Genomic DNA, 21,049 nt, shown 5'->3' on the forward strand with positions numbered 1-21,049 from the left:
GAGAAGGGGAAGAGCACCTTTGGTCATAGACATTCCAAGCTGGTGAAGAAGGCTTCAAACTACAGTTGCCATGTGACAGGAACCTCGAACCAATCTGCTTCTCCCAGTTTGATGCCAGTGTCAGCAATAGATGTCCAGAGCCTGGAGAAGGATCATGAGTCAGCAGGAAAGCACCTGAAGAGCAGCACAAAGTAATACCAGCCACTCCAGCCAGTAAGTTAGTTTCATCAGGGGCCCAACTCAAATATCTCTATACTAACACACACAACATGGGAAATAAACAAGAGAAGTTAGGGGTGTTTGCATACCTGCAGTGCTATGATCTTATTGACATTACAGAGACATGGTGGGATGGCTCCCAGGACTGGAGTGTTAGGATGGAAGGATATAGGCAAGGGAGACGAGGAGGCGGTGTTGCCCTTTCTGTCAATGAGCAGCTGGAGTGCATAGAACTCTGCCAGGGGATGGGAGAGGAGCTGACAGAGAGCATATGGGTCAGGATTAAAGGTAGGGCACGGGCAGGGGACATCCTAGTGGGGGTCTGCTACAAGCCACCTGATCAGGAAGACCAAGCAGATGAAGCTCACTATAGACAGATAGAAGCAGCCTCACATTCACAAGCCCTGGTTCTCATGGAGGACTTTAACAACCCTGATATCTGTTGGGGTGACAACACAATAGGGTAGAGGCAAACCAAGAGGTTCCTGGAATACATTGATGACAACTTCCTTCTCCAAATGACAGAAGAGCCAAAGAAGAGAGGTGCAGTGCTGGATCTCATTCTCATCAACAGGCAGGAGCTGGTAGGGAATGTGAAACTCAAGGGCAGCCTTGGCTGCAGTGATCGTGAAATGGTGCAGTTTTGCATTCAGAGGGCAGCGAGGAGGAAGCACAGCAAACTCTCTATCCTGGACTTCGGGAGAGCAGACTTTGCTCTGTTCAGGAATCTGCTTGGTAGAGTACCATGGGATAAAGCCCTGGAGGGAAGAGGAACTCAAGAAAGCTGGTTAATATTCAAGTACCACCTCCTTCAAATTCAGGAGCAATGCATCCCGACAAAGAGGAAATTGGGCAAAAATGCCAGGACAGCTGCATGGATGAACAAGGAGCTCCTGACCAAGCTCAGAAAGAAGGCCTACAGAGAGTGTAAACAAGTGGAAACAAGATGGAGCAGCCAGGGATAAGGTTAGGAATGCCAAAGCTCTTTTAGAATTAAATTTGGCTAGAGACATCAAGGGCAATAAGAAAGGGTTCTATAGATGAAGTGGTGATAAAAGGAAGATGAGGGAAATTGTGGGCCTTCTCCAGGAGGTCAGCCAGGATATGGAGAAGGCTAAGCTACTTAATGAATATTTTGCCTCAGTCTTCACAGACAAGAGCGCCAGGTACAAGGCCTAGGCCCCAGAAGGCAAAAGCAGAGACAGGAAGTATGATGAGCCACCCAGTGTTGGAGAAGATCTGGTTTAAGACCATCTATGGAACTGTAAGGTGTACAAGCCTATGGAACCTGATGAGATGCATCCAAGGGTGCTGAGGGAACTGGCAGATGCAGCTGCTAAGCCTCTCCCCATCATATATGAGAAGTCGTGGCAGTCCCACTTTCAAAAAGGGAAAAAAGGAGGACCTGGAGAACTACAGGCCAGTCAGTCTCATTTCTGTGCCCAACAAGATCATGGAGAAGATCCTCCTGGAAACTATGCTAAGACACATGGAAAATAAGGACATGATTGGTTACAGCCAGCATGGCTTCACTAAGGGCAGATCGTCCCTGACAAATCTGATGACCTTCTAAGAGGGGCTTACAGTATTGGTGGATACGGGAAGAGCAACTGACATCATCTACCTGGACTTGCGCAAAGTATCCCCCATGATATCCTTGTCTCTAAATTGGAGAGACATGGCTTTGACAGATGGACCACTTGGTGGGTAAGGCTTTGGCTGGATGGTTGCACACAAAAAGTTGTGGTCAATGGCTCAATGTCCAGGTGGAGATCAGTGATAAGCGGTGTTCCTCAGGGGTCAGTAATGGGACCAGCACTATTTAACATCTTTGTTGGTGACACAGAGAGTGAGATTGAGTGCACCCTCAACAATTTTGCCAATGACACCAAGCTGTGTGGTGTAGTCAGTAGGGAAGAGATGCCATCCTGGGGGACCTGGACAAGTCTAAGAGGTAGGTCTGTGCGAACCTCAGGAGGTTCAACAAGGCCAAGTGCAAGGTTCTGTGTCTGGGTCAGGGCAATCCCAAATACAAATACATGCTGGGGGGAGAATGGATTGAGAACAGCTCTGATGAGAATGATCTGTGAGTGCTGGTTGACAAGAATCTTGACATGAGCCATCAATGTGCGCTTACAGCCTAGAAAGCCAACCATATGCTGGGCTGCATCAAAAGTAGCGTGGCCAGCAAGTTGAGGGAGGTGATTCTGCCCCTTTAGTCTGCTCTCCTGAGATCCCAGTTGGAATACTGCATTCAGCTTTGGGGTCCTCAACACAAGGAGGACATGGATGTATTAAAAACAGTTGAGAGGATGGAGTCACAAACATGATCAAGAGGCTGGAGCACCTTTTCTATGAAGACAGGCTGAAAAAGTTGGGGTTGTTCAGCCAAGAGAAGAGAAGGCTCCAGGAAAACCTTATAGCAACCTTCCCATAACTAAAGGGGATCTACAGGAAAGCTGGAGAGGGACTCTTTGTCAGGGACTGTAGTGAGAAGACAGGGAGTATTGGCTTTAACCTAACAAAGGTTAAGTTTAGATTATATAAGGAGGACATTTTTTCCCACGAAGGTGGTGGGGCACTGGAACAGGTTGCTGAGAGAAGTTGCCCCATTCCTGGAAGTGTTCAAAGCCAGATTGGATGGGGCTTCAAACAACCTATTTTAGTGTGAGGTTGGGTGTTGGCAGGGGTGTTGGAATTATATGATCTTTAAGGTCCCTCCAGTCTAAGCCATTCTATATTTTCTGGCCTTCAGGAATGCCCTTTTTCCCATCGCTCTTCAAACCGTAGGAGTTGTGCTTTTTCTTTGTTTTGGATTCTCTTCCCACCATCATTTTAGGTTTCATCATTATTTGCCTCATGTTTGTGGTGTTTTCTGTTCATGTACATCTTTTGTAGCCATTTCTCTATTATCCTTCCTTTAAGGTAACTCTTAAGAGTTACAGGATGTCTCAAACATACTTCTTGTTTTCACTAGCAAGAAAAGTGTGCAAGATCACAAGAGCTTGTATGTCTTATCCTCCTCTTCCTTTCCGTTTTCTTCCCTCTCCAACTCATTATACACCTCACTTTCTTCCCAACTTTCTTATTCATGACCTTTTACATCCTTGACCCTACCAGCTCTTTCCCACCCTTGTCTGCGACATATCTCAGCCTCTATTTAGGTCAACACAAAGCAATAATCTTCCCCTAATGCCTCTGCTCCTGTTGCCCAGAAAATGTCTTCATCCCATCACTTTTTAGAGCAGCAGTGTCAGGATTAGGATATGTTAGCAGATACAGAGGAGAAAAATCAAAATAGGAGGCATAATGAACCAGAGAACTCTCAGCCTAAAGGAGAAAGGAAGCTGCAGCAAGCCATCTGGCCATGTCTTTGCCTTTGTCTCTTCTGAAAGCAGCAAGACAGTTACATGAATGCTGAAAGAATGCTATTTTGAGAAATAAAAATTGCTGCTTGTTATGTGTTGTGTTTAATTGCTGCTTGTTATGTGTTGTGTTTAATACATGCAAATAAATATTTCTTCAAATTTGTTTCATGAAAATCAGTAGTAACAAAATAGATATGCACAAATGTTATTTTGGATAATGCCATGTTTATGGTGCAAAGTGCAGATCTAAAATTTTCAAAATAACTTTATTTGGAAGTCATTATGTTTGTAGATGTAGACATTACTTGAAAAGTTTACTCGCGTCATTTTTGTTAAGACACCCAACAATATCCAAGTTTTTATATTTTGTCTACATGTTCTGCGTAATTCAGTTTGTTCTCAGGCACTGTTTTATAAATTTTTATGTTTCTTTCTAGAGTTCTTTACAGAACTTTATGGATATATGTTGTGTGCTCTCTTGTACATTCCAATAAATAAAACATTTTTCACATAAAGAGTGAAAACTTAATTCCCGTTGTCTTTAACAAGATCATTTTTCCAAGGAAACAAGTAGCTAAATGTCAGGGCCTTTTTACTGGTTTTGTAAATTTCTGTGCTGTGGCTCTTGCTCTTAATTGCCTGGTTTTGTCGGAACAAATGGCACTATGATTTATTGTCATCTTTATCAAGTACTCTAAATCATAAAGCACTGTTACAGCACAGTGCTTTATTATTATTATACATTTGCAAGACTATCTTGTGAGGACAGAATAAAAATACCAAGGTCATATATGCAACACTTCTGGGTTTTGTGTTTCCATGTTGTGATAATTTCTTTTCAAAAAAGCTGATGTTGCCATGATGGCTTTTGATTTTGGAATATAGGAAATACTTCACAGACTATTCACATATATTTAATTTCAAATATGCCCATAGTAGGCTGTTTGCCTATAATCTTAATGGCCACAAAACTCTACAGCATATGCATTCAGGATTAATGCACAATGTTCGAAGGGTGACTATGTCCCTGAAACACACTCAAATATCCAAAGATACCTGAGCAATGTGTAAAGTCAGGAGGACAATTTCATCATTGCATGTCTACACACTTAATTTTAAAAAGTAATAGTTTCAAAACACAGTATTTCAGCACCTTACAACGTGAAAGATATATGTAAGACTACATATATCGCATTTGTACAGTCTGAAGTATCTCAGTTTAATATATAGAATCAATGTAAAATAGCCATGTTTGAATTGTAGACGTCTGAATTGTAGACCTCGGCTTACACAATTTTCCACAAAATAGATGTGGACTTTTAAATAGAATATTGTTCTCTAAGTATTAAAGATAGATGTAACTAAAGTCTCTGAGAGTTTCACAATTGTATTTGAAGACAGAATTAGATGTCATTTATGACCGTCTTATCATTGAAACAAGGCAATGAAATCTATCCATCAATTTAACTATTCCATTTTCTTTTGCAGCCTTGCAATCCATTCCACTGTAATTCTGCCACTGATCTACTTAATAATAGTAAGGAAAAATCCTTTTCGTTTTGCCATGGGGATGGCTCAGGCACTTCTGACAGCCCTCATGATTTCTTCCAGGTAAACAAAAGTAACATTTATTTTCTGTTATGTTTATAGTAGTAATTGCATTGTTTGTGCTCTGATTTTATTGTCACTTTGTTACATATCTGTTTCACCTGGACAATTGTAAATACCTTGGAGGGTTGAAATATTACTTTTGAGGTTATTTCTGCAGTACCCAAAAGGGAAGTATAGATTGTAGTGAAGCTGTGCTGGCCTTTCTCCAAAGTAGAGTCTGGTCTTCCAGATGCAAATTCAGGAAATATTTTTTTGCCATTCAGTTAATTACTCATGGACCTGCTTTAGGCTGTTTCAGTGTTACATACATTATGAAAATTTTAATGTGTATTTTTGAGGATAACTAAGACTTTGTTATTTCTTCCTGTAATTTGAAGAAAGAGCAAAGATAGTTTTGCTTTAAAACCCAACTCTTCACTTTCATATTGCAGCCTTCCTGTCTGCAAATCAGGCTGTAAGGGAAAGAAAAGATAAAGGAAATGGTATATCACCTGTGCTTACTTTCTGTGTTTATCTGTGTGCCAGTTCAGCAACTTTGCCTGTCACCTTCCGCTGTGCAGAAGAAAAAAACTTCATTGATAAAAGAATTACCAGGTTTGTACTTCCAGTTGGAGCTACCATCAACATGGATGGCACAGCTCTCTACGAAGCAGTAGCAGCTGTATTTATTGCACAACTGAATGACTTGGAACTGGATATTGGCCAAATAGTTACCATTAGGTAAGACTAAAGCCAAGACATGCATTTTGTTGGTGTTTTTTTTAATGAATGATTTTACTTTGAATACCTTATGGGAGAGTTGAAGCTATCATTCACAGCACAGAAGAAAACAGAATAATTCTCATATCTTGTTCCAGAGCCTATGCATCCAGGTGAGAAGGTGGGCTAGGCCAAGGTATATTGGGAAATTGCTGTTATCATCTCACAGTAAGCACTTGCAAACCCAACTCAGCATCTTCATATGATTTAAGTTGTATGTTGGACGTGCATTTATCTATTTATTCTGCATTGTAATCCTAACAGTTGTTTGCTTGGACTCTGCTTCAAGTGTTAGGAACTGTGATGGCACTGTTTCAAACTTGTCCAACTGACTTGTCCCCACATGCTGAGTAGATACTAGTCAACAAGAAAACTGGAATATTTGGATTTCTTCCTTGCAGTGAAATATGCCCGTTTGTGCCAGAAAATAGAGCTACTGTGAGCAGAACGTATCCTGAATGCATTTTTCTGTCTTTATTTGGGATTTAGTGTCACAGCTACAGCAGCCAGCATTGGAGCTGCTGGTGTCCCCCAAGCTGGACTAGTCACCATGGTGATTGTACTGAGTGCTGTTGGCCTGCCAGCCGAAGATGTTACTCTGATCATTGCAGTTGACTGGCTTCTGTAAGTTTAAAGCACTTGATATTTATTTATTATTATGTTTAATTCTTACACAAGCTTTTCAGCAACATGTGGGCCTGTGAAGAACAAAATCATGTAGGAATGCTGCAGGAATTGGACAAAGATTCTTTTTGTGGCCGGCCCTGTTCAATATAGAATTGGATGTAGCCATGGCTATAATTCTATGAGAAGTCCTACAGTGTGGGATGGAAGTTAATAACCTCACATCCAGAGATTCTGTTCAGCCAGTGGGCACAACATTGTTAAATTGTTAGTGTAACGCTCAGGAAAGGCATGTTTCACAGTACTGAGGAGCACCTTTGGAGTTTCTCAACTGCTACCATATTTTACTAAATAGATACACCATTCACAAAAATCAAATGCAGCCACAAGCAGAATCATCTCAGCTGATTTTAACAAAGTACATAAATGCCATACGCTGGTGAAGATGGAGTGGAGCACATGAACTAAGCAAAGTTGGACCTTGATTCTATATGCACACACGACAGGCTCTACAAGGGCACATTCTGCCAGCATCAGTTTGCTTGAGCTGCTTTTCAGTGAGACAGTTTCTTAAGGATACAGCCCCATGACCAGCAAGCACGCATGCAAATTCAGAAAGCACTACTTACCCCTGATCCCAACCACTTCACCTTAGAGCACATAAAAACCTCAGTCCCATTAGGCATCACCTTCTGGAAAGAAGCACTTAACCAGAAGTCTTCTGTTCAAACAAGACATTTCTAAGAAACTTCTGCAACAACCCCAAAGAATGACATCATGTATTCTGGAGTTCAAAAAGGAATAGGTGTTCAGTTTTGTCCCATGATTCACTGGGAAAGGATAACAAGATTCCCAAGTAAAGGAGTATAACTTTAGTTTATAATACAGCTTTTTTCTGCCTCCTAAAGTGTCCAGGCTCAGACTGGACACTTAGCTTATCAGACTGGGCACTCAGCTTATCATGCTCAGACTGAGGTCTTAATCACCAGCATTAACTCATCATGGGTGATATTTTATTGGTACCAATCCACAGATACTAATCATTTCATAGACTCTGCATTTCATTTTCTTAGGCTTATATTTACCCTCGAAGTAAGTTCATTCCTTTTCCTTGCCCACCTTTTTCAATGATTTTCTTGAAGGATTTCTTGGCAGCAACCTATGCATTTCACAGATACACTTAATTTATTTGATTATATAACTCAATTTTTCAATCTGTAGAGAAACTGTTCTCCAGAAAAGCAAGGCCATTGAATGGATCCAAGAATCAATTAAATTTCAGTATAAACATCATACCTTCAAAAAAAAAACATCACCAAACAGTGTACGTTTCCCCCATCAACTGTCTGCAACAGTGTCTAATAGGTTTGTTTGCTGTGCTCCACAACCATTTTGTTTTCTCCAGCTCTTTTACCAGTGCTCATTTAGTTTTGTTAAGGATGGTGAAGATCTGTACAAATCATTGCCTCAGAGCAGTTATCTAAAGAAGAATGTAAGAGCAAAACAAATGCATATTGTTACTTTTCCCAAAGTGCTTTCTTAGCCTTCAGGAAGTGGCAAATCATAAAGTTCCCATGTTAGAAGTGATTTTTGTTTTAACAGTGCTCAACAGATTTCTTCTGACATGAAATTACCTTGTTTCTTTTGGAACCCATATCAACTTCTAGCATCCAAATGTTCTGTGAAAAGGAATTCCACAACCTAACAATGTGCTGCACAAAATACTTTTTTTTTAAGCCATCTCATAATCCTTTTACCTGATTTCCTCTAATTTCTTCATGAGAATGAGACAGGAAGAGAACAGTCATTCTGTACTTACTATGGTAATCATAATTTAACGCACGTTATCATAGAATCATAAAATCATCAAGGTTGGAAAAGACCTCCATGATCATCTGGTCCAACTATTCCCCTACCACCAATATCACCCACTAAACCATGTCTCCAAGCACCACATGCTACCTTTCCTTAAACACCTCCAGGGACGGTGACTCCACCACTTCCCTGGGCAACCTGTTCCAGTGCCTAATTACTCTATCTGAGAAGAAATTTCTCCTAATTTCCAACCTCAGCCTCACCTGGTACAACTTCAGGACATTCCCTCTAATCCTGTCTCTACTTATCTGTGAGAAGAGGCCGACCTCCAGCTCCCCACAACTTCCTTTCAAGTAGTTGTAGAGAGTAATAAGGTCTCCCCTGAGCCTCCTCTTCTCCAGACTAAAAAACAAAAAATAAAAATTAAAAAATAAAAAAGTTCTTTCAGCCATTCCTCATAGGACCTGTGTTCCAGACCCTTCACCAGCTTTGTAGCCCTTCTCTGGACATGTTTCAGGTCCTCGATGTCCTTCTCGAGGGGCCCAAAACTGAACATAGTACTCAAGGTGTGGTCTCACTAGAGCAAAGTACAGGGGAACGATCACCTTCCTGGTCCTGCTGGCCGCGCTATTCCTGATACAAGCCAGGATGCTGTTGGCCTTCTTGGCCACATAGGCACACTGCTGGCTCATGTTCAGGCAAGCATCGACCAACACCCTCGGATCCTTTTCCTCTGCACAGCTTTTGAGCCTCTCTGCCCCCAGTGTGTAGCGCTCCATGGGATTGTGACCAAAACGCTGGAGCCAGCACTTAGCTGTGTTGAACCTCATCCCATTGGCCTCAGCCCATTGACCCAACCAGTTCCCTCTGCAGGGCCTTTCTGTCTTTTCTTCAGTCCGCAATTTAGATGATTCTTAGGCACAATAATAGTACATGGAAGATACTTGTTCCACCATGAGAGAACTGTCTTTGATTCTAATTGACTTATGTTTCAGATGAAGGTGTCTTGCTGTGTAAAGAAAATTAAAGATTAATTTCATGAACAAGGGATCATTGGCAGTGCATTTTGCACTTCAGCAGATGGGATGCACATCATGATGACATGTAGATTAACATTTTTGCCTTTTGTACTTACTGCCTAAAATGTATTATTTTGTAACCTGCTAGTTGTGCTTATTAACAATCTTCTAGTTAATTCTGAACTCATCAAGGTGTTTTTTTTTTTTATGTAGGCTTGAGGAGATTTTCCATGTTTATAATTAAGAAGTAGAATATGATTATTATGAAAAATGAGTTTAATGTGTGATTCACTCATTCTACTGATCGTACTGGACATTTACTACATCCTTCCCTCTTCCTTTTCCTACCCCTCCCACATGAAGAATCCATAGCCACCTGTTCATGCTAGAGTTCAGCAACTGTTGTAGAATTATGTTTGGGAACTGATTCACTGCATTATTGTTTTTGAAGTCTCCCATGCCAGTTTTCACGTTTTGCATGGTATTCCTGCTTTTCTGCCAAGCAATGGCATATTTTTAAGGCCTGCAGGTCACATTTCTCTTGGGAGAGAAATTTGCAGCACAGAAGCATTAAGAAGTGTTTCTTAATGTGACTTAACACAACTTTGTACATCAATTCTTTAGCAAGAGTTTAGGCCAAAATACTGGGCTAGGCACTTCTGTAGTTGAGGAAATAACTATCAAAAAGGCAAAAGGCAAACACTTATGCTGTGCCCCACAGTCTCTCCTCCCATTCCTCCAAAAGTGGTCTCATCGCAAAGAGAGCCAGCTGTGTAGCATACTCCAGGGCCTGAGAAGTGCTCTACATAAGACTTCTTAAAGTCTCTGCACAGCAGTTTGATTACTGCTGTTAACAGACCAGTTATGTGACTTAGAGCTTCATTCATCCTGTACAAAGGCATTCATTTTGGAAGTCACACCAGGTTTGTTCAAATTCATATGGCAAAAATTCTCCCCTTTGATCCCTTGTCCTCCTGCACTTTTTCCTTTAAGGCCAGAATGGCCTAGAATCCACACTGGCAAAAAAACATGAGCTCACCATTTGGTAACATCGCTTATGTTTACTAAAAGGATTTTTTAGGTAACGTATTGAATGATTTCTCTGACATTTTTATTCCACAGGGATCGATTCAGAACAATGGTTAATGTCTTGGGAGATGCCTTTGGTACAGGGATAGTGGAGAAGCTCTCTAAAAAGGAGCTGGAGCAGATGGATGTCAATTCTGAAGTTAATATAGTCAACCCTTTTGCCTTGGAAACAACAACACTTGATAATGATGAAACAGAGACCAAGAAATCGTATGTCAATGGAGGCTTTGCTGTGGATAAGTCTGACACCATATCCTTCACGCAGACATCTCAGTTCTAAAGCCAGTAAGTAGCTTTCAGATGAAACAGGAGCACTAAAGGACATGGCCATATGCATTCTTAAAAAGTTAAAGGGTAACTGAAAATGAATTACATCTCACATATATTTGATTTACTGCACAGACTGATTCTCTTCACTGGTTCTGCCCCCTTCTGATCACCTCTGTCAACAATTTGAACTCACCACTTTTGCTCCTTGCTGATATGTTGAAGAAAAAGACATTTGTAAAATACTTGGTGGTATACACGCTTGGTGAGGCTATGAATTGCCTCTTTGGAATCAGCTTGCTCATATATGGGGATCAATAGCTGGAACAGCCAAACGTGTTTTTCTCAGGAGTAGCACAGCATTCCACATCTCACCTGCATTACAAAACACCTTTACAAAATCTCTTTTGACATCTTTGCCTTCTAAACACATTGCACTGTACCAGAAACCTACTGTAACTTGATCATGTGCCAAAATACTCCTTTCTGCAGCTGAGAGATCACCTCTAGGGTAAATTGAGTCAGAAAGGAACAGAACAAGGCCTTGTAGTAAGTATTCTAGTGTGAATGGGGTTTCATTTTTCTTTAATTGTGAAATAATTGGGCATGGAAGAGCTGCCATTGCTTACATAGCTAGACTTCCTCTTGTGTTGCCTATGAATGGCAGCTGCTGGCCTTCCAATGTGAAACACATTGCTGTGGATTTTGGCTTCTGGCTTTTGAAGAGTTTTGATAAAGTGAAACTTCACCAGTTTTGGTCCACTTCAGTGGCATCCTGATACATAGACATCAGATGGAGAAATGGTACTTTACTCTTGTCCACCCTTGACTCTAACCAAATATTAATCAGCCCATAAGTAGCCAGAGGTCAGGAAGATGAAAACAGGCTACAAAGCAACACATAATGCAAACTAAAACTTTCCTCCTTAGAACAAAAACAAGTATGGTATGAAGAGTAGGAGGCATGCCTCTTAGTAGACAGATGCCACTGTCACTAAGCTCTTTGCACAGACTGGCTGTGTAAGCATGCAAGTTTGTAGCTGTGACACCACTTAGAGTGCCAACATATATTATCAGCTACATTGTATCTCATGAAGCATTTCTGGACCCAGAAAGTCATGTATTCTGTTGGCTTGCTGTAGGATAAGAAGCAACAAGAATTTCCTAATAAGAAATCTCCATTGTCTACAACATTTTATACAAGATTTTTGTGGTGCGAAATCACTCTCCCCAGGGAGGAATTGCTGTAACATTTTTTTTTCCCTTGCATTTTGCCATTCATTAGCCATTTTACTTGTAAACTGAAATTCATATACAGTTGTTTGTAAGTAAGATTATAGGAAACCTAAAATTGCACTCATATGTTAACAAAAAACCCTGCAGATTCTGCTGTTCATGGCAGTGTACTATACTTGAGTCAGGCCTACACTTTTTTATTTAAATAAACCAGAAGCGTGCCAAAGAGCAACAATTAAGAAGAACATATTTACTGTAGAATTTGATAAATTGCACCTTAAACCAACAAGTCAATGAAACATAATACCATGTTTAAATTAAACATTGTAACATATGTGATAATGTTAATCCAAATATAATTATGTTTATCCATAATAAGGAAAATGTACAGATTGAGTAAGTCAATCTTTTACCTGTGCTGAAATAGTATGAAACATTTGTATGGCTTTGCTTATGAAAGGAAAAACAAAACAAAACAAAACAAAATAAACAAACAAAAAACCACCAGTTTCCCATAATTAGCGTATGATCTATGTCTTGTCTTTCCTTTGCTTTTTTTTTTTTAAAGTTATCTATTTACCATTACCCCATTATGTAACCACCCTACTATGATGTACTGTGAATAATGTTCCTAATATATTCTAAATAAATAAATTCTCTCCTTCGTTCTTGTTGTAGCCTCCCATCCTCTCCTCACTGTAGAATATTGAGTTCCATTAGCTATGGCAGGAAAAGCAAAACTGTGTGAGTTTATGATTTAGGTTCCCTTCACTACCCTTCACATCTAGCAGTAGCTTTGGCAAGAATTAATCTGTTCTTACAATAAAATAAAAACATTGCTCTCACAATAATACGGCAGTGAGACTACAATAAAACCCTTTAAATATGGAGGATTTGGGTTGGTGGTACACTTTTAAACACATGCTAAGTAGCAGATTATTTATTTATATTGATCAGATTCAGGGTTGATGGTGCTGTGTTGACATCCACCTACCACCAAGACACCCAACCACAAAGTAAAGATGCTTCAGTCCAAGGATGCTTTTCCTGACATCCCGTTCAAACTATTTATATTCTGCATAGGTGGAAACACTGTACATAAGCAAAACGTTCTCTTCTCCACAGCCTGCTACTCTGGCAGCCTTGGAGATTTTTTTTAGAGAATGTGCCACTGGAATACGCCCTGCAGATTCTGGGTCTTTGAGCCCTGTTGTTAGGTTGATATACACTCTTTGAGGCTGTGGAAGCTCATGCAAGTTTGGTTCTGAATCTACAGTATTATGTGTGTAACTGTACACTGTATATACATGTATGTATCTGTAGCAGCCCCACAAGAGTTTAAACCACAGAAACACAGCCACTATATGCAGGTCACCTGTTCTCTCATCTTCTCTGCCAAGAACAGGAGCAATCCTTATTGCACTCAAAAAAAAAAAAATAAATGATGGCTAGACCCTCTCCTTCTTGAATTTACAATTTCAGGCCTGTTTGACTACACATGATGTGCAGCACAGTACCTGCTGACACCACATGGCCGGTAAAATGCCAAGCACCACAACAGGTGCAACTGCTGCCGCTGCTGTTGCTCCACAGAGCCACGCCTCCAGCCTGTGGCTCTACCAAGCCACCAGATGGCAGCACTGGGCAGACCACCTGCTGGGGTGGGGAAAGGGCCATGGGTGAAGGGCAGGGCTACATGGCCCATAGGCCTGCCTGCAGCTGCGATTGGCCAGGACAGGAAATCCCATCTCAGGTGTCTAACTGATTGGCTGTCCATTTCCTTAAGCTGAGCAAGTGCTTATATGTAAGAACACATATGTTTCTATACAACTGTATTGCATGTAGATGCTGAGATGCTGCTATGAGAAATGGCCCTGCAAAAGGTGAGATGTAAGCGTAGTAATAGGAAAAGCTAGAGGATGAGCAAGAAGGTTAAGAGGAGGTGCTGTAGGTACCATAGAATAGATTCCCCTGCAGCACAAACCCTGGAGGGGACCATGACATTGCAGGTGAATGTGTCAAAAGGGAAGCTGCAGCTTTAAGGGAGCCTGCAGTAGAGCAGGGGAGAAGTCTGAGGAGGAAGGAGTTTCCAAGCGGAGCAGTGATAAGGGTGACTGCAAACTCCCAGGCCTGTGAGACAGTTTGGGGTGGAGGGAAATCGAAGAGTCATGGATGAAGGAGTGTAACTGAGTTTGAGATGAAGGGATGAGGGGAGAAGTTGGGGGAGGGAGGGGCTGGACTGGGAAAGTGTACGTTTTTATTTTGCAATAAAATAAATTAACTTTAACCACGTTGAGTCTGGTTTGCCTGTGATGGTGATTGCTAACTGAGCTCCTTCTCCTTATCTTGACCCATGGGACTTCCTTTTTTTTGTTTGTTTTGTTTTGTTTTGTCATCTTGCTGAGGACAGAAGGAGAGTGGTTGGGTGCACATTGGCTACTGTCCAAGGTTAGACAGTCACAACTATATATACAATTTATATATAGTAGAAATATAGAAGGGACTCTATAAGTGTTCTGTCTTTCCGTTGCTTAAGTTGCCCTTTTACCATCACCCATTTATGTACTCGCCCTGTTTTGATGCACTCTGACTTGTGTTCCTAACATGTTCTATATCAGAAATTTCTCTCCTTTGCTCTTGCTGTAGCCTCCTTTACCCACTGTGTTCCTTTAGCTATAGTGAGAAAAACTGGATGAGATTATAATTTAAGTAACAGTCTTGGGTGTATGTGGAAAGGGTTTGGTAGCAGAAGAGCTGCAGGGGTGGCTTCTGTGAGAAGACTCCAGAAGCTGCCCCATGTGAGATAGGAGCCAGTTAAAAAGGGACCCACTGATGGCCAGAGCCAAGCCACTGAGCGATGTTGGTTCCACCTCTGTGAGAGCATATTTAAGAAAAAGAAAATTCTGCTGTGCACCAGCAGCAGGGAGAGAGAGGAGTCAGAAGCAACCCAGGTTAGTGAAGAATGATGGGGAAGAGGTGTGCCAGGCACTGGAGCAGAAGTTCCCCCACAGCCTGTGGAGAGGCCCATGGTGGAGCAGGCTGTCCCTGTACAGCCCATGGGTGCCACGGCAGAGCAGATCATGATGCAGCCCATGGAGGAGCCCCCGGTGGAGCAGTTGGATGTGGCCTGGAAGAGTGTGCAGCCCATGGAGAGCCCCTGCAGGATTATAAGGCTAAAACCAGGATAGCAACCCTGGACTTTTGGAGAGCCAACTTCGACCTCTTCCGGGAACTGCTTGGGAGTATCTCATGGGCTATGTTGCTAGAAGGCAAGGGTACATGTGACAGCTGGGCTACGTTTAAACAGCACTTCTTCCAAGCTCAGTATCTGTGCATCCCTAAGAGTAGGAAATCGGGGAAGAGGGGCAGGAAACCTGCGTGGATGAGCAAGGAGCTCATTGATAAGATCAAAAGGACGAGGAAGGTTTATGAAATGTGGAAAAAGGGCCTGTCCTCTTGCGAGGAGTATAGAAGTGTTGTCAGGGTCTGCAGGGACACGACAAGGAAGGCTAAAGCCCACCTAGAGATGAGGCTTGCAAAAGAGATCAAAGATAATAAGAAGGGTGTTTTTTTTCTTAAAGTATGTAAACAGTAAAAGGAAGACTAGGGATAATGTGGGTCCTTTGCTGAACAAGGGGGGGGTTCCTGGTAATGGGAGACGCTGAGAAGGCAGAGATACTGAATGCTTTCTTTGCTTCAGTCTTTGCTTGAAGGACTTCCCCCCCAGGACTCCTCGATCCTGGAGGGAAAAGAAAGAGTCTGGGAAGTGGAGATCTCCCACCTTGTTGACAAGGGAGTGATTCAGGGGCATCTGAGTGGGCTCAATGCACACAAATCCATGGGTCCTGATGGGATGCAACTGCATGTGCTAAGGGCAGCGGTGATTGCTGAAACGCTCTCTATCATCTTTGAAAGGTCCTGGAGAACAGGAGAAGTGCCTGAAGATTGGAGGATAGCCAATGTCACTCCGGTCTTCAAGAAGGGCAAGAACAAGGATCCAGGAAACTACAGGCAAGTCAGAGGTGACTCTGTCCCTGGAAAAGTGTTGGAACAGGTTGTTCTGGATGCCATCTCCAAGCAACTGGAATAGAAGAAGGTTATGAGGAGTAGTCAGCATGGATTCAGCAAGGGAAAGTCGTGCTCGACCAACCTTGGTGCCTTCTATAATGGTATCACCAGCTGGGTAGATAAGGAGAGAGCAATGGATGTCAGCTACCTTGACTTTAGCAAGGCTTTTGATACTTTCTCCCATGACAGTCTGATAGCAAAGCTGAGAAAGTGTGGGATAGAGGAGTGGACAGTAAGGTGAGTTGAGAACTCTCTGACTGGCTGAGCTCAGAGGGTGGTGATCGGCAGCGCAGAGTCCAGCTGGAGACCTGTGACTAGCGGTGTTCCCCAGGGGTCGGTGCTGGGTTCAGTCTTGTTCAACATCTTTATCGACAACCTTTATGAGGGAATAGTGTCTGCCCGCAGCAAGTACGCCGATGACACAAAGCTGGGAGGAGTGACTGACATGCCAGAAGGCTGTGCTGCCATTCAGCAAGACCTGGACAGGCTAGAGAGATGGGTAAGAAGAAACCAAATGAGGTTTAATAAGACCAAGTGTAGAGTTCTGCACCTGTGAAGGAATAACCACATGTATCAGTACAGGCTGGGGGATGACCTACTGGAGAGGAGCTCTGAGGAGAAGGATCTGGAGGTCCTGGTGGATGATAGGTTGACCATGAGCCAGGACTGTGCCCTCATGGCCAAGAGGGCCAATGGGATCCTGGCATGCATTAAAAGGAGCGTGGCCAGCAGGTCAAGGGAGGTGATCCTCCCCCTCTACTCTGCCCTGGTCAGGCCTCACCTGGAATACCGTGTCCAGTTCTGGGCTCCCTGGTACAAAAAAGACAGGGATCTCCTGGAAAGAGTCAGGTGGAGGGCCACAAAAATGATATGGGGCCTGGAGCATCTTCCTTAGGAGAAAAGGCTGAGAGACCTGGGTCTGTTCAACCTGAAGAAAAGAAGACTGAGAGGGAATCTCATCAATGCGTATAAAAACCTGAAGTGTGGGAGACAGAAGGATGTAGCCAACCTCTTTTCAGTGGTTTGTGGGGATAGAACAAGGGGCAATGGCTGCAAGTTAGAGCACAGGAAGTTCCGCATTAACATGTGAAAGAACTTCTTCACGGTGAGGGTGATGGAGCACTGGAACAGGCTGCCCAGGGAGGTTGTGGAGTCTCCTTCTCTGGAGATATTTAAGGCCCATCTGGACGCCTAGCTGGGCAGCCTGCTCTAAAGAACCTGCTTTGGTGTGGGGTTGGACCCGATGATCTTTCGAGATCACTTACAACCCCTTCAATTCTGTGATTCTATGATTATACCCCAGGCCGGGTCTGCAGCCTGTGGAGAAGAAGCCACTCAGGAGCAGAGGATCTGTCAGGAGCTGCCACCCATGGGGGACCAATGCTGGAGCAGTCTGCTCCTGGTGGATGGACCCCATGGTACAGACTCACACTAGAGCAGTTGTTGAAGAGCTGCTGTGTGTGGGAAGCCCATATAGGATCACTTCAGGAATGATGACATCCCTTGGGAGAGGCCTCATCCTGGAGGGGGTGAAGACAGTGACTATGGACAAGCGGTGGAGACAAAGCATTATGGACAGAGCACAACCCCCATTTCCTATTCTTCTGTGCTGCTTGACAGGCAGACATAGAAGATGATGGAGCAGACATAGAAGATGATGGCTGGGATGGAAGATGTTTTTAGTATGGTTTTAGTTTATCACTGTTCTAGTACACTACTAATAAGCAATAAATTATATTAATCTACCTATTTTGAGACTTTTTGACCAAGAACGATAGGTGGTGAACAAATCTGCTGTCCTTATCTCAACCGTTGGGACACTTCTATCATGTTTTCTCCCACTTTTCCTTGGAGGAGGGGGAAAAAGATGGCTACAATGAAGATCAGCTTCCCAACACAGTAAACCACCAAAGTTATCATCATCATAGAATCACAGAATATCTCGAGATGGAAGGGAAACAAGGATCACCAAGTCCAACTCCTGTCATCGCACAGGTCTGCCCAAAAGTTTAGACCATGTGACAAAGTGCATAGTGCAATTGCTTTTAAAATTCAGACAGGTTTGGTGCAGTGACTACAACCCTGGGGAGCATGTTCCAGTGTGCAAATAGCTCTCAGTGAAGAATCTCTTCCTGATGTCAAGCCTAAACTTCCCCTGACTCAGCTTAACACCATTCCCACAGATCCTATCACTGGTGTTTAGAGAATAGGTCACCTGCCACTATACTCCCCCTTGCGAAGAAGTTGTAAACCACAATAAGGTCCCCCCTAAATCTCCTCTTCTCCAGGCTAAACAGGCCAAGTGCCCTCAGCCGATCCTCATATGTCTTCCCCTCTAGGTCCCTCACCATCTTCATCACACTCCTCTGGACACCTCCAACAATTTAATGTCCTTTTTGTACTCTGGTGCCCAGGAATGCACACAGTACTTGAGGTGAGGCCAGATCACAAAGAGTAGAGCTCTATTATATTAATAATAAAGCCAGCTGTATATTTGGAAAGAATTAAAATCCTTTAAGAGATAGAATGATTAATTTAGAGAAAATTTTCACTAACACTCTAGGCATTGAGACTCGCTGTAAGGTTGCTGCACTGCAGCAGGAAAAGGTGCAACTTCTATTGCTAGCACAGCTCCACAGCGCCACGGCTGCAGCCTGAAGCTCTTCCTGACCACCAGCTGGAGGCACTGGGAATACACCACAGGGCAGGGCAGGGAAAGGGCCATTTATCAAGGGCAGGACTATGCTGCTGAGTGGCCCCCCTGGATATGGGATGGGCCAGGACAGGCAATCCCTCACACCACCCTGCACGCCAGGCCCCAGAGAGCACGCACAAGAGCCTGCAGGGCAGCGTGCATGGGTAAAGCAAGGCGTCCTTCACTGCCTGCAGTTCTGGCAGCTTTGGAGTTTCTTTTTAGCAAATGTCCCATCGGAAGAGCCCCTGCAGAGTCTGGGCCTTTGAGCCCTGTTGGTAGGTTGCTGCACGCTGTCTGATGCTGTGGACGCTTGCGCAAGTTTGGCCCGGCATCTTCAGTATTCTGTGTGGCTTTAAGGCATGGAAGGCAAGGCACCGCCTCCCGCATCCCTGCTGACATACTTGCGGACTCGCAGCTGACTTGTATCCCTCACCGAGAAAAGAAGGCGCATGTGAAGAAGCATGCACGAGCCATCAGTGCCCCACAGCTTCATACCCCATAAGCACAGTCACGATGCGCAGGCCACCTCTTCTCTCACATTCCCTGCAAAGCACAGGAACAGTCCACCTGGTTGTCTTGAAATGCGCACACACCCCCTCCCCAAAACTGACACCTAAACCCCTTCCACACCCCAAATTCACAGTTGCAGGACCCTTTGCTTCTGCGTGGTGTCCTGTGGAGCACCTGCTACCACTTGGCCGGTCAGATCGCGAGCACTGCAGCAGGCACAGGTGCCGCTTCTGCTGCTAGCACAGCTCCACAGCGCCACGGCTGCAGCCTGAAGCTCTTCCCGGCCACCAGCTGGAGGCGCTGGGCATACACCGCATGGCAGGGCGGGGAAAGGGCCATTTGTCAAGGGCAGGACTATGCTGCTGAGTGGCCCTCCTGGGGCCAGGACAGGCAATCCCTCCCACCACCCTGCAGTGGCGGGCACCATTTTGTTTCATGCCGCATTCTACAGTGAGGAGCCGCCATTTTGTGAAAGCGCCCAGCCCACCTGTTGCCGTGCCGCTCCCTGATTGGCTTAGCCAGCTTTGTTTATAAAACCCTGTCATCTTCTCATTCCTCCCTCTGATTGGCTGCCTGCTTCCAGACCGGGAAGGTCTCACGTGTAGGCAATGTTTATGTTTCTCTAGAGCCGTGCTGGGTGTTTGCCCACGTGCTGGCACCAAGGGCTGCTGGTGGCCTCTGAGAAGAAGCCGGTATCGGCCCCATGCATTGTGACAATGCCGCTTCGAGCGGCACTGCCGCAGGGCAGGGCAGAGCCTGGCAGCCAGGAAGGCGGTGCCTTAGGAGAAAGCATGCTTGGCAAGGACCGCCAAACAGGGCAACCTGCTGCTCAGCAGTGGGGAGTGAGGAGGAGAAAGTGTGAGAAACAGCTGTGCAAAGGCCAAGGTGAGAGTCGGAGCGGGAGGAAGGAGGGGGAGGAAGGCTTTGGGGGGTCAGGACGAGCAAGAGGAGGAGCCGGAGGAGGAACGGGAGGAGGAGCAGGAGGAGGAGGAAGAGCAGGGGGTGGTTCTGGCGCCAGAATCAAAATTCTAATGCAGCGCAACCCTTGGAAGAGAGCACGCCGGCGCGGGTCGATGTGTCCTGAGGGAAGCTGCAGGTCCCAGAGAGCACGCACAAGAGCCTGCAGGGCAGCGTGCATGGGTAAAGCAAGGCGTCCTTCACTGCCTGCAGTTCTGGCAGCTTTGGAGTTTCTTTTTAGCAAATGTCCCATCGGAAGAGCCCCTGCAGAGTCTGGGCCTTTGAGCCCTGTTGGTAGGTTGCTGCACGCTGTCTGATGCTGTGGACGCTTGCGCAAGTTTGGCCCGGCATCTTCAGTATTCTGTGTGGCTTTAAGGCATGGAAGGCAAGGCACCGCCTCCCGCATCCCTGCTGACATACTTGCGGACTCGCAGCTGACTTGTATCCCTCACCGAGAAAAGAAGGCGCATGTGAAGAAGCATGCACGAGCCATCAGTGCCCCACAGCTTCATACCCCATAAGCACAGTCACGATGCGCAGGCCACCTCTTCTCTCACATTCCCTGCAAAGCACAGGAACAGTCCACCTGGTTGTCTTGAAATGCGCACACACCCCCTCCCCAAAACTGACACCTAAACCCCTTCCACACCCCAAATTCACAGTTGCAGGACCCTTTGCTTCTGCGTGGTGTCCTGTGGAGCACCTGCTACCACTTGGCCGGTCAGATCGCGAGCACTGCAGCAGGCACAGGTGCCGCTTCTGCTGCTAGCACAGCTCCACAGCGCCACGGCTGCAGCCTGAAGCTCTTCCCG

General features: G+C 44.5%; 1 protein-coding gene across 1 annotated transcript in view; it reads left to right on the plus strand.

Moving 5' to 3' along the window:
• SLC1A1 (solute carrier family 1 member 1) overlaps window positions 1-10,903 on the plus strand; it is a 60,106-nt gene extending 49,203 nt beyond the window's left edge. The window contains exons 9-12 of the mRNA NM_001310783.1: window positions 5,076-5,198; window positions 5,724-5,918; window positions 6,447-6,581; window positions 10,538-10,903. Of these exons, the coding sequence (NP_001297712.1) occupies window positions 5,076-5,198; window positions 5,724-5,918; window positions 6,447-6,581; window positions 10,538-10,784 (700 nt within the window). The 3' untranslated portion in view covers window positions 10,785-10,903. The remainder of the gene's footprint in view (window positions 1-5,075; window positions 5,199-5,723; window positions 5,919-6,446; window positions 6,582-10,537) is intronic.
• Window positions 10,904-21,049: the final 10,146 nt, after the last annotated feature.

This window comes from Anas platyrhynchos, chromosome Z (assembly GCF_047663525.1).
Source record: "Anas platyrhynchos isolate ZD024472 breed Pekin duck chromosome Z, IASCAAS_PekinDuck_T2T, whole genome shotgun sequence".
NCBI classification, from domain to species: Eukaryota; Metazoa; Chordata; class Aves; order Anseriformes; family Anatidae; genus Anas; species Anas platyrhynchos.